At 46.6% G+C, this 13781-nt stretch overlaps 1 protein-coding gene across 1 annotated transcript; it reads left to right on the top strand.

Moving 5' to 3' along the window:
- The first annotated feature begins 1650 nt into the window (after window positions 1-1650).
- On the top strand, window positions 1651-12372 carry NDUFAF3 (NADH:ubiquinone oxidoreductase complex assembly factor 3). The gene is made up of 5 exons (XM_015422129.1): window positions 1651-1823; window positions 5546-5738; window positions 6847-6913; window positions 11282-11382; window positions 12004-12372. The coding sequence occupies exons 1-5, from the start codon at window positions 1744-1746 to the stop codon at window positions 12112-12114; spliced, it is 552 nt and encodes a 183-aa protein (XP_015277615.1). The 5' UTR covers window positions 1651-1743; the 3' UTR covers window positions 12115-12372.
- The last annotated feature ends 1409 nt before the right edge of the window (window positions 12373-13781 follow it).

Raw genomic sequence — 13781 nt, 5'->3', positions numbered from 1 at the left:
AAGTAATACAACTTCCCTTTTTCCCTCCACTTGACTTTCCCTATAAAAGGAAGTTCTGGATCTCACACCTCCCAACTCTGTTCCTATCACTTTCCTCACATTCTTCCTGCTGTGTCTATTCCTTCCTCTGTCTCTGCTGTTTTGAGACTTCACTGCTTCCATTTGTTATTTTATCATTTGTTTACTCCCAAATACTGATTCAGTCTAATTTCTTGCTGAGGTTCCTCCCCCCGCCCTTTTAATGGCAGGGCTTCCATGCTTTTAAAAAACAAACATCACAGATACACATTTTATTAGGACCAACTGCAATATCAGCATGCGAGGTATTTAAGTTATTGAGAACACTTCTGTTTTTTAAAAAGGAAGATGTTGGATCAGGGCATGGCATGACAAGAAAGGCTCCAGTCTTCAGTTGCAGTCATAAAATAGGATGTATGTCATCTACATCCAGAGATTTGGGCCTTTACAAGCATGCTGCAAGACAAACCCACCCACCCACTTAATCATCCAGAAAACTTGCTCTTTGTGTTGTGGTGTGTTTTCCCTAATAAAAAGAATCACACAAATGTTTTTGGTCAAAAACATTTGCCTGTAGATCATGAGAGCTACTTGCAGTATTATGCTTTTGAAAACTACGTTGACAGCTCTTCCCCTCCCAGTACAGTTACGTGGAAAATAGCACTTTATTATTGATCTCCATGCGGCTATTAAAAGCAAGGGAGCCCTGCCTGAGCAGAAGGCAAACATACAAAACGTACAGAAGATCATTACTTCATTGAAGCCCAATATTACCTACTTCGACAGGTAGCGGCTTCCCAAGGTCGCAAGGAAAGCCACTGCCCTAACCTTGCTGGTGCTACCCAAAATGCATCTTAAACCAGAGGACTTCAGGAGTGAACCAGCAGCCTTGCATGTGTACAGTGTGTGGTCCCCTTTCCCCCACTGGCAACTTCTACTGTCAAATGGATTTACACATTAACACATGGAATTCACTGCCACAGAAAGTGGTGGTGGCTACAAGCATGGACAGCTTCAAGAGAGGGACTGGATAAACATATGGATCAGGGGTCCATCAGTGGCTATTAGCTGCAAGGTATAGCTGGAACACTGTGAGGCAGTGATGTTCTGTATCCTTGGTGCTTGGGGGAGGGGCAACAGTGGGAAGGCTTCTGGAGTTCTGGCCCTGCTAGTGGACTTCCTGATGACACCTGGGGTTTGGCCACTGTGTAACACTGAGTATTGAACTAAATAAGCCATTGGGCTGATCCAACATGGCTTCTCTTATGTTCTTATGTTCCTTTTCTAGCAAACAAAGCCACCTTCACGCCATTGCCAGTTCCGAGTGGCCCCTTTTCTCTCTTTCATGCCACACAGACAACCTTCGGGCAACAGCAGATCTACCGCAACTTGGCAAGCCACGGCTTTCTCACAATCCTGCCCAGGCTTTGTCTTCCCATCCCAAGACCATTTAAACAGCCACCAATCAAGAGCCCTAAGAGCAGATTCGAAGCCAGCTAGCCAATCATCTAAATGAACTTGTAGTCTTCCGCCTTCCTTCTCTTGGGACGCAATGAATGCTGGGAGTTGTAGTCATTTGCCTTCACGGTGGTTATTTTGCCTCCATCTAGTGGTAGCCCTTGAAAGAAACCGGAAAGCGGGCTGGGGGGGCAGGGGGAGGGATCTACATTGTGGGGTCTTCGCGGTTCCAGCTGCTTGGGATCCCGTCGCTTTGCTCGTCCCATCATGGCTGGTTCGCTGAGATTTCTTAGTCCGCTTCTGGGTTGGAGATTCGCTGCTGCAACAAAGCCCCTTTACTCCAGTGGGTAGGTACAAAGCCTCAAGGGATCTGCCTCCAAGGTCCAATGGGGACACCTTGGAGCCTGGGACTAGGTGGTGGAAAAAGGCAAAGAGGATCAGCAGGGTCTTTTTTAAAAAAAAGTTGTTCTTTTCCCACTGCGGAGGGAGATAACAGTAGATCTGCTTAGGGCTGGCATACCCCCCCCCCCCACCTCAGGGCTTCTGTCCCTTTAATAGCTTCTTGTCAGAGAGAAATTCAGTTGCTAAGATTCATCCTTTAATTGCGTCTTTACTTCATTAATTGCATTTTAAAAATCACCTCTTGTTTCCAGGCAACTCAGAGTTCATTCATCCTCACAACAACCCTGTGATGTAGGCAAAGCTGAACGAGAATGACTCATCTGAGGTTGCATGACAATATGCGTCTCCTCAGACTTAATTTAAGAATTACTCTAATCACGCCGCAACACTGGATGTCTTTTCATTTTTTGTGAATAAATTTCTGTCGGACATTGCGCTGTTTAAAAACTCTGATCTCTTAGCCATCGTGAGATGCAAGACTCTTCTCTAGACCAAGGGGTTATGGGGGCGGGAGTCCCAACTGAGAACATGTGCTGTAAAAAATGGCCCCTGATTATATGCAGAGTGTATTTCAGTGACACTGAACATCCACAGACATTTCTTGCACATCCAAGATTTGGAGGCCAGGTTTCCAGCTCAAAGGATTTAGCATGTGGCAGGCGTGAACCCCCTACCATTTAATCCTGGAGCCATTTCAAATATTGAGTTGCTTTCCTATGGTTACTTGGTGAGAAATGCACTCTGCACATGTTTGAGGGTGATCTCTCAATTTAGTGCTATTTATTTATGCTATTAGGATGTGGAATGGTATAGTGTAGTCCAGTCTTGTCAGACCTTGGAAGCTTAGCTGGGTCAGTACTTGGAAGGGAGACCATGTTCCCTCTAAGCTGTGGAGTCTTGTGAGCAGAAATTCTACTTCATGAGCTACTGGCATTAAGGCTGTGAGCAAGCAGTTTGGCTCCTGCATAAATTAGTCTGCTCGGGAGCCCTCCTTCCTGAGCTAAGAGAAAAATGTGTGAGCCGGAGGCTAAAAAACTGTGAGCTAGCTCACACTAACTCAGCTTAGAGGGAATACTGGAGACCACCAAGAGAGACTTTGCAGAGGAAGGCTATGGCAAAACATCTCTGCTTAATGACTTGTCTTGAAAACCCTCTGGGGTCAGCATAAGTCGCCTGCGACTTGACAGTACTTTACCAACACACACATTTATGATATTGTTATCTTGCCTTTCTTTTTTGAAAGAAAAACGTAAGGGGTCTAACAAATACATACTGGTGACAGCAGGCCAGTGTCCCTCTCTCTCCAGCAGAAAGGCTGGCTACTGATGGAGTCGGGTACGTTGTGTGTGTTGATTTTTTGGTTAAGCAGACTGCTGGAAGGAGCCTTCTTCTCCTTCCCTCTCTATCACATATTTAAGGCCTGACTTGGGCACTGAATGTAGGCTGAACCCTGGTCAGATTAAGCCCCAAGTATAAAGTCTCAGCTTGGCTCTGATTGCCTGTCAAGCTGTACTCCAAAAAGACTGAGTGGGATAGCCGAGGATGTGGACATGGCAGTGCTACAGAGTCAGTCATTGCGGATGGAATCTTGTTTGTGTTTTGATCCCAAAGGATCATACCGTGTTTCCCCGAAAATAAGACACTGTCTTATATTTATTTTTTCTCAAGAAGACACACTAGGGCTTATACCACAAATGCATAGAAATCCTGCTAGGGCTTATTTTGGGGGTAGGTCTTATTTTCGGGGAAATAGGGTATTTAGGAGTGGGAGAGTTTAGGTTGGCATAGAATCCTTGCCAATTTGTAATATGAAGAGGAGTTTTAAAATGGATCTTTGTTCTCTGTCACACTTTGAACCCTTGATGTGGAGAATTGTCACCACAGGAACTTGGGTTTTCAAGTCAGAATGTGTTAATATACCGAGGTACTGCTCAGTGTGTTCAACCATGACTTGGCCCTTGAAATTGTGCCAGGACTGAATTTGTGAAGTAACAGGACAGTGGCTCCGAAAAAGTATCACCACTCACCATAGCCAGTGTTCACACATCTTGGATGAGGGAACTGGTATTTTAGGTCAAAAAACAGCTCCCAGTGGGACTTCACTGCCACAGGAGGTGGTGGCAGCTGCAAGCATGGACGGCTTCAAGAGGGAATTAGATAAATATATGGAGCAAAGGTCCATCAGTGGCTATTAGCCACAAGGTATGGGTAGGGACTCTGGGGTAAGGGATGCACTATATTCTTGGTGCTGGGGGGAGGTCAACAGTGGGAGGGCGTCTAGTGTCCTGGCCCCACTGGTGGACCTCCTGATGGCACCTGGTATTTTTGACCACTGTGTGACAGAGTGTTGGACTGTATGGGCCATTGGCCTGATCCAACATTGGCTTCTCTTATGTTCAAAAATCTGTTATTGGTTTCAGGACTCATAGCAATAATGTGTTCAATATTCCTGAGTTAAGTACATAATTTCTGTAGTGTTCAGAGTGACACACAACGAGACTGTGGCATTTTCAGTTCCACTTTAAAGAGGTTTGTGCTTTCACTCAGAGTCTAACGAAGGCCTTGTGTTTCCGCCATTCTGTATCCACGCAGTCACGTTGGTCAGACATGCTGTGGCAGTTCCATGCTTGGAACATATTTCTCAGGCTTGTGAGGGTCTGATTTGGACTGGGACCATGGCATGTAGGGACAGCGGGACCACCCTCCTCATGATATTTTCCTGACTTGAAATGGCCTCCTCGGGGAGCAGTTATGTGCCCTGTTTGGAAACTTGTGTGCACTGAGTGGTCACACTTGAATTTCTTCAAGCGGCAAATGGCTCCCAGGGCCATTTCAGGTCAGAAAAATGGTACAAGGGGAAGGCTTAAGCATCTTTTCCCCACCTTCCTGGGAGTAAAGTTCTAAGGACAGAACTCTCAAGCACATCTGGACAACAGGACACAAGGATCTAGAAGAAGAAGAAGAAGAAGAAGAGGAGGAAGAAGAGGAAGAAGAGGAAGAGGAGGAGGAGGAGGAGATTGGATTTATACCCCGCTCTTCACTACCCAAAGGTGTCTCAGAGCGGCTTACAAACTCCTTTCCCTTCCCCTCCCCACAACAGACACCCTGTGAGGTAGGTGGGGCTGAGAGAGCTCTTGACAGAAACTGCTCTTTTTCAAGAACTTATCAGAACTACGGCTTGCCCAAGGTCATCCAGCCAGGTGCAAGTGGAGGAGTGGGGAATCAAACCCGGTTCTCCCAGATTAGAGTCCGTGCCCTTAACCACTACACCAAACTGGCTCTCTGCACTATGCACTGTATAGTTAGGCCCTCAGGTTTCACATCTATTTCTGCTTCCTGTGTATCGTTAATTGAGGCCTGTACCCTCCAGAGCCACTGTTAATTGTTTCCTAATGAAGATTGCTCGGCATGGATTTGTTAACACTGCTTAATCACCTCATTGTATTCCTGACAGTTAAAGGCTGAGGTATTACCCTACCCCTATTTTCTGTATCTGCTTTACCCATGAAGCAAGTGGGAATCTTTTTATTGTTTGGGAGATTTTCAATTATATCATCTTTCCAAACACAGTATTCCTGAAATTAAGGCAAAGTGGCAGGGGTGTGTGTGTGATTTTATGGTAACGTAAATCTAGTCTGTGGCATTTTCTCCACATTCTTGCTGACAGGCAGCCTCAGCGGGGTCACCGCCTCACGCCTTCCGACGATGAGATGTACCAGAAGACGACCATCCACCACTTGGAAAGAGAATCCCAAGACATCATGTTTATTGAAGGTTACACGGCCTGGGGCTTCACCATCAACGGCAACAGAGTGGTAGGGCCTTGTGCTGTCTTGCCACGAGCCATCCTCCAATGGAACGTGAGTACAGAAGAGTTTCAGCCAATGAGGGATCTGGTGCTCACGACCCTGAGTTCAAAGCTTGGTTCATACGTGAAGTGGCAGAATGTTCTAGGGTGGACGGTGCCATTTCATACTCCAGGTGGATGATCACACTTTGGAATCCTCCCCCCCGTTAAGAACTCCCTGAAAGTAGAAAACCAGTACAGTAAATGGGAGGGGAGGTGCTTTTATCTCAGCTATGCCAGTTTTGCATTGGCGTGGAGGTTTGAATGTGAGGGAGCATTCAAAGCCCGAATCTGTCACCTGCAGTCTGAAGCAGTGCAGCCCCTTCTTTTCCCTTTGCCCTGCATGCGTGAACCAGCCCCAAAGCTGGTGTGCTTCTGTCTCGTGCAACCAGTCTTGGCAGGGGAAATGGCAGTTTGCTGGCTGCCCTCCTCTCCCCATCCCAAGTCAGCTACGGCTGAGGGAAGGAAGCAAGGCCTTGTCAGATACGGAAGAGAGATGGTAACAGCTGTGGAAGATCTACGGCCTGTTTTCTTGAGAAAGAACACCTTTTGAGCTGGGCTGGTGCTGTGGGTGACAGAAATGGAGGAGAGTAGCCATTGCGGGGCTTAAAACGGGGTTCCTGCATGTTTATTAGCTGTGGCTGAGAAAATGGCTGCCTATAAATCGGCCATTAGTGCTTAATCGTTTTTGTTTGTTTTGGGAACACATACCCTGCCTTTCTGCCCAAAAAAGCGCTTAAGGCAGCTTACAGGAGGAATTAATGTATGAAATTAAAACCATAAAAACACAATATAAAAGCAGATGAGTTGTCTGCTGCTTTTAGGTGTGTTTATTGTAAAAATGTGCTCCAAAGCAAGCAGATTTTAATCTAATCATGTAGCATAAGATGACATAAAAAGGAGTCTTAAAACAGGGCTCTCAAGCTCTGTGCTACCATAGAACTGTTGCCTGCTGTTGTTTAGGAATGGCTAGACAAGTATTTGCTGGCTGGGGGTGCTTTAGGGAACGGGCTGTCTTGCCTGAAGGCCAAGGGGTGGGACTAGATGAATCACTGGGCTTTTCACGTCCCTCCTTTTGGTTTTCTGTGGTCCCCTGACCACTCTCCTCCATTTTTTTGCAGGTTGGCACACACAATGACATCACGGCTGAGAGTCTCGCACTATTCCGCCTGCTGGAACCCAGGATAGGTACATGCGCCAATCCGATATGGCTTCCTTCCATTATAGTGGGCTCATGGGAGTGGTTTCTTCTGGTGCATAGGCTAGGAATAGATGAGGTGTGCCAGTATCTGGCCTGGACAAATCCAAAGTCTTGATCTAGATATTGCCTAAAAATTCGTGCTGTTGAAAACAGGTGCATGGAAGCTTTCCTTAAAAATTAAAAAGAGACCCCCTCCCCCTTCACCTTCTTTGCTGCTGCCTGTTTCTGTGAATCTGGTGGTGGCAATCACATTTCCACACTGCTGAGCATCATTTCTTTCTCTTTACACACAAGATGGCTGAGCTGGAGTAGGAGGCAATGTTCCTTCTTTGGCTGTTGTCATGTGTCTTGTGCATAAAGACAATGTGGTGCCCAGCAGGGAATACAATGGTGACTTCTGCTAAGTGGGTTTACTTCACCCGAATTTATGCACACACACCCTCGAAAGTCACCAAAGTGTCCTCCTTCCGGCTTTACAGCTTGTGAAACAGGTGGCAAAGCTGCCATTTTAGCTCAGCCATGCTAAAAATGGGCTTGTTCTTTCTCCAAAGAGTTCAGAGCAGCTGACGTTTGGTTCCCAGGCTGTGTACAAGGCCAGTTCTGGCTCAGCTTCATAAGAACATAAGAGAAGCCAGTGTTGGATCAGGCCAGTGGCCCATCCAGTCCAACACTCTGTCACACAGTGGCCAAAAATACCAGGTGCCATCAGGAAGTTCACCAGTGGGGCCAGGACATTAGAAGCCCTCCCACTGTTGCCCCCCCCCCCAAGCACCAAGAAGACAGAGCATCACTTGCCCCAGAGCCCCTATCTATACCTTGTGGCTAATAGCCACTGATGGACCTCTGCTCCATATGTTTATCTAATTCCCGTTTGAAGCCATCCATGTTAGTAGCTGCCACCACCTCCTGTGGCAGTGAATTCCATGTGTTCATCACTCTTTGGGTGAAGAAGTACTTCCTTTTATCTGTTCTACCCGCAATTTCATCGAGTGCCCACAAGTTCTTGTATTGTGAGAAAGGGAGAAAAGTACTTCTTTCTCAACCTGCTCTATCCCATGCATAATCATATAAACCTCGATCATGTCACCCCTCAGCCATCATTTCTCCAAGCTAAAGAGCCCTAAGCGCTTTAACCTTTCTTCATAAGGAAAGTGTTCCAACCCTTTTTTCATTCTCGTTCCCCTTTTCTGCACTTTTTCCAGTGCTATAATATCCTTTTTGAGGTGTGGTGACCAGAACTGCACACAGTATTCCAAATGAGGTCGCACCATCGATTTATACAGGGGCATTATGATACTGGCTGATTTGTTTTCAGTTCCCTTCCTAATAAGCATAGCGTTGGCCTTCAGTAGTAGGCCTTGCACTGTGCACTTTCACTTCAGTGAGATGGTAGAGACGATCCATGGCTGGGTCTTCCGTGGAGCTTTTTAGTTAAGAGCAGCTTCAAGAGGTGCCTGAATTATCCTGGGGAAGCTGCAGTGGGGGAGGTGGCATTTTATCCCTTCCTCCATACCACTTTCCCAATCTGAGAGTAATCCTAAACAGGTCTACTCAGAATCCTACTGAGGTGTATTAAATGGGGTTTATTTTCAGGAAAGTGTCGTTAGGATTGGCACTGTCCATCCTCTCCCTCCCCTACAGCTAAAATATGGATATTTTCCTGAAACAATAGCACTGGGGAATGTTTTGATGGGGGAAATGGCAGGGGAGAAGACACACCCCTTCCCAGCATGAGTACCCATGCGTGCAGCTGCTTTGAAATAAAAGGAAAAGGAACACAAAGGAGAGCCGGTGATGGATTTCCCAGTATTTTGTCCACCTTTACCATTCAGCTCTAGGTTTACTGGTATCAAAACTAGTTGGACTTCTAGTGCAAGATGCAGTTCTGCCTTGGGGTAACCCCAAATGCAGGTACACAAATAAGCAAGAACATGCTGATATGTCATTGAACTGAGTTACTTTAGTGGAAGATTTGGACTTTCAAGGTCTGTTTGTTGTTCTTCCTTGAGCAAAAGATTGTACCTGTATGAAGCCACCCTGCCTCGGCGGGGAGGGCAGGTATAAATAAATAAATAAAAGTCCCGTTTTGTGAGTGGCCCTTCCCTATTTTGAGAGCAACAAACAGGCTGTGGGGGAAGGGGGCATAAGCAGGCTTGTAAGTGCTGAAGCCCAATTCCCAGACCACACCACCCATCTGGCTATCAGTGCTATCTGGTAACTTATGTGCTTTTTACAAACACCGAGATTCACTTGATGCTGAATTCCAGCCTTGTAAATAAATCTAAAAAGCTTATTAACCAGCATTTATCTGTCTTCCCTGACACACCCAGATTAGTGATGTGTTGCCCGTACATAGCTCAGCTAATTTTAGTTTCTTAAGAACATAAGAGCAGCCCTGTGGTCCATCTAGTCCAGCATCCTGTCTCACAGAGTGGCCAACCTGTTCTTCTGGAGGGACGTGGAGGCTGAGACCTTGCCCTGATGTTGCTTCCTGACTCTGGGATTCAGAGGATAAGGTGCCTCTGGACACAAAGGTTCCCCTCAGTCACCATGGCTAGTAACCAAGGCTCCCTCTAAGCTGTGGAGTCTTGTGAGCAAAAACTCTACTTTGTGAGCTACTGGCATCAAACTTGTGAGCAGGTAACTTGGCCCCTGCATAAATTAGTTTGCTCTGGCACCATCCTTCCTGAGCTAAGACAAAAATGTGTGAGCTGGAGGCTAAAAACCTGTGAGCTAGCTCACACTCACTCAGCTTAGAGGGAACACTGCTAGTAACCACTGTTAGACTCATTCTCCATGAATCTATCCAATCCCCTTTTAAAGCTGTTTATTCCTGTGGCCATCACTACATCCTCTGGCAGCGAATTCCACATTTGAATCACTCTCCATGTAAAGAAGCATTTCCTTTTGTCTGTCCTGAATCTACTGCCCATCAGCTTCATTGGATGCCCTCGAATTCTAATATTTTGGGAGAGGGAGAAAAATTTATCTTTTGTCAACTCTCCCCACTCCATGCATAGTTTTATAAAACTCTATCATGTCCCCCCCCCCCAGTTGTCTCTTTTCTAAACTGAAAAGTCCCAGACTCTTCAGCCTCTCCTCATAGGGAAGGTGCTCTAACCCTCTGATCATCTTGGTTGCCCACCCTCTTCTGTACTTTTCCCAGCTCTGCGATGTCCTTTTTGAAATCTGGTGACCAGACCTGTGCACAGTATTCCAAATGAAGCTACACCATAGATCTATACAGGAGCATTATAATATCAGCTGTTTTATTTTCAATTCCTTTTCTAATAATCCCTAACGTATTGTTTGCCTTTTTCACTGCTGCAGCACACTGGGTTGACACTTTCATTGAGCTGTACACTACCGCCCCAAGATCTTTTCCCCCTCTCAGTCTGAGCAGGTTCAGACCCCATGAGCCTATACTTGAAGATGGGATTTTTTGTCCCAATGTGCATCACCTTACACTTACCAACACTGACCTTCCTTTGGCACATTGTTGCCCACTCACCCACTTTGTGGAAATCCTTTTGGAGCTCTTCCCAGTCAGCCTTGGTTTTCACCATCCTGAATAATTTTGTGTCATCTGCAAACTTGGCCACCTCTAGTCCCAGATCATTTGTGAATGAATTAAATAGTACCCACCTCAATGGCGATTGCTTACTTCCCTCCATTGTGAGAACTGTCCGTTGATTCCTACTCTTTGCTTCCCGTCATTTAACCAGTTTTTAATCCATAAGAGAACCTGTCTTATCCCATGACTGCTAAGTTTACTCAGGAGTCTTTGATGAGGAACCGTGTCAAAAGCATTTAGGAGGAGGAGATTGGATTTATACCCCGCCCTTCACTCGGGAGTCTCAGTGTGGCTTACAATCTCTTTTCCCTTCCCCTCCCCACAACAGGCACCCTGTGAGGTAGGTGGGGCTGAGAGAGCTCTTGACAGAAACTGCTTGTGAGAGAACAGCTCTGAAAAAACTTGTGACTGACCTAAGGTCACACCAGCAGCTGCATGTGGAGGAGTGGGGAATCAAAGCTGGTTCTCCCAGATTAGAGTCCAGGTATAGAATGTCTACCGGGTCACCATTGTCTACATGCTTGTTCACTTTCTCAAAGAACTCTCAAAGGTTGGTGAGGCAGGACTTCCCTTTGCAGTAGCCGTGCTGATTTCCCCTCAGCAGGCTTTGTTCCTCAGCAGAACCAGACCATAGAGCCACACCAGTGTCTGTCTGTTGCCAAGGCTGCTGTCACTTTCAGCTTAAGTCCTTAAAGGGTTCACGTGGCACAGAGCGTGTTGACTGTGGAGATTAAACTGGAGGCATGTCTTCTGATTACCTTCCTCTGTTGGCTGCCCACAGAAATCGTAGTGCTGGGAACAGGAGAGAAGGTGGAGCGGCTGGATCCTGCTGTCTTGAAGCTAATGCGGCAATGTGGGATTGCTGTAGAAATACAGGACACGGTAAGGGGTGCGGAGGACTGTGACATGGGGTGGGCTCTGCCCCGTTGTAGGAATGAGTTCACTGGGGTTTCACAAAGGCTAATTAAAGCCTCTTCATATATAGAAGCTGCGGGACTTCAGCCATTGGTTGCATGCTCAGGCTTAGGTTTAAGGTTGTAGCCCTCATTGTTGGAGAGGTGCACGGAGAGAGAGCGCTTTAGGCCATGTTTGCTAACAACAGAAACACATGTAGAGCTTACATTATTTGGACCAGCTACAACTCTAGAGGACTGTAGCCATATCCTCTTTCCCACACTAGGATTTCCGGCTGTCAGAAGTCTGTTTTGCATTGCGTTTCTTTTCCAGGGAATAAAATTCCACACACACCCTTCTAAGTGTTTATTGGTGCCCTGGCGACAGGAGTAATCAACTTCTCAAGCTGTGTCAGTAAACCTTTCACTCCACCGTGGTTGTTTGGGAAACAGACAGGTGGGGAGAAATAAACGCATTCTTAAGAGTTTGCCTACCAGAGCCCTTCAGGTTACTCTTGCTCAGATGTGCTTCCACTCTGTTGCATTTGGAGCTTGCTTTAGCCCAGTTTCCTCCCCACGCCTCATTCCTTTGCCATTCTTGCTTCCACAGCCCAATGCCTGCGCAACCTTCAACTTCTTGACAAGTGAGCGGCGGGTGGCAGCTGCCGGCCTCATCCCGCCTCCCGGTATTGGACAGCATGATAATGCAGCAGTCGGCTGAGACTCTGTGGGTAAGACCATGGGGAGGAAAAGAGTCTGGCAGGACAGAGGAAAGGGGTTCCTTATCCCTTCTAGTTTTCTGCTACATTCTTCATTACCGTGGCTGGGGGCTTCTCACGCCAGAGACTGTCGAATAAGAGAACTGTGCCGCACATTTTTCCAGCCTTGAGTGAAGTGTGTTAACAATATTGGAGCATAAAATGTACAGGCTAGAGTGAAGAAGATGCAGAATAAACTTGAAGCCACACAACTAAGCTTCCCCCCCTTTTTTTTGGTGACTTCTGTTTGTATAAAAGCAGGAGCCAATTACCACCTCACTCATGAAAAGCTTCTTCTCTGTTGCCTTTTCCTAGAGGTTGAAAATCTTGCTGAGAAAGCAACAGGCATCTAAAATTAGGCTGGTTATTTCTGGAACTGATCACTCCAGAACTGTTTGCGTTATGGAACACTTGGCTTGGATACTACCTAGAATTTCTGCAGGTGCAAAGGGTGGGTGTGATCTCCCCCCCCCCATTTCCAAATCTCCCCCCCCTTTCCTGGAGCAGCATTTCAGGAGGGGTTTTTAGGGAATTGGTGAAAATACCATCCTCGTGCCTCTGGAAATTTCTGATATAATCCAAGCCCTTATCCTCAACTGGGAAAGATGGTCACACTTCTATTGCACCTCCTCCAAGAAGCCCTGTATCAGTGCTCAAAACCACCTTCGCCTAAGATACTGAGAAAAGATCTAAATCTAGGCTTCCGTTTAGCTCTCCTGGTGCATATTAGCCAGTTTGTTATGAGGGAACCAGAACAATGTGTAGTCCCCAATTGTTTGTATATTTTTGGTAATTTGAGTGCCAAGGTGGTGTAGAGGTAGCCATGGAATCCATAAGGGACAAGGTGCGGAAATCTGACCAGATCAGCTTTGTTTACACAGCCATAATAAGATTGTCCTAGAGCAATTTCACACGGTTACAGCAAATGCAGGTTTGACACCAAGCATACACTACACGGGAGAGGCGCAGTCCCTTCACTCTGCCAACATACCTATACGATGCACATATTTGTATGCCCGAGAATCTGCTGAGCCCATCTCCAAAAGCAAGATAGGCACTTACCAGAGAGGGCTTTGCTGTAGCAGTTTCTCACCTTGGGACGACTACTTCCCTAACCACCTTCACCTGGTGCCTAAATGTTCAAGTGCCAAGTTGAGAGGCTCTTGTTTTGTTGAATTACTTGACTGAGCGTGGCATTTCTTCGCCTTCCCCCTCTTCCCCTTTTCCTTCTTCCTCTCTACCCTGTGTAGTATGAGTTTTAGCTGCTGAGTGGTATTTTTATTTCTTAATGGTGTATGAGCTGCTCTGAGTGTAAAGAATTTATTAATTTTCTTTAACAAAAATAATCAAACTGCCAGAGTTCAGATACTGCAGGTAAAGAAGCTTGCTCTTCTCTGCTGTTACATGCAATGTTGGGACCAAAAGAGATCGCCCAGCAATTCCAGATGATGCTCCTACCCTTGCAGATTCCACACAACTGCCCTGCCCTGGATGGCCCAGGCGAGCCCGATCTCAGAAGCTAAGCAGGGTTGGCCCTGGATAATACCTGGATGGGAGACCACCAAGGAAGTCCGGGGTCACTACACAGAGGCAAGCCAGCTTTGTCCCTTCCTGTTACTTGGATCCGCCT

This window comes from Gekko japonicus, unplaced genomic scaffold (genome assembly GCF_001447785.1).
Source record: "Gekko japonicus isolate JY-2015 unplaced genomic scaffold, Gekko_japonicus_V1.1 scaffold292, whole genome shotgun sequence".
In the NCBI taxonomy this organism is placed as follows: domain Eukaryota; kingdom Metazoa; phylum Chordata; class Lepidosauria; order Squamata; family Gekkonidae; genus Gekko; species Gekko japonicus.
This window is presented reverse-complemented; position numbering and strand designations above follow the sequence as displayed.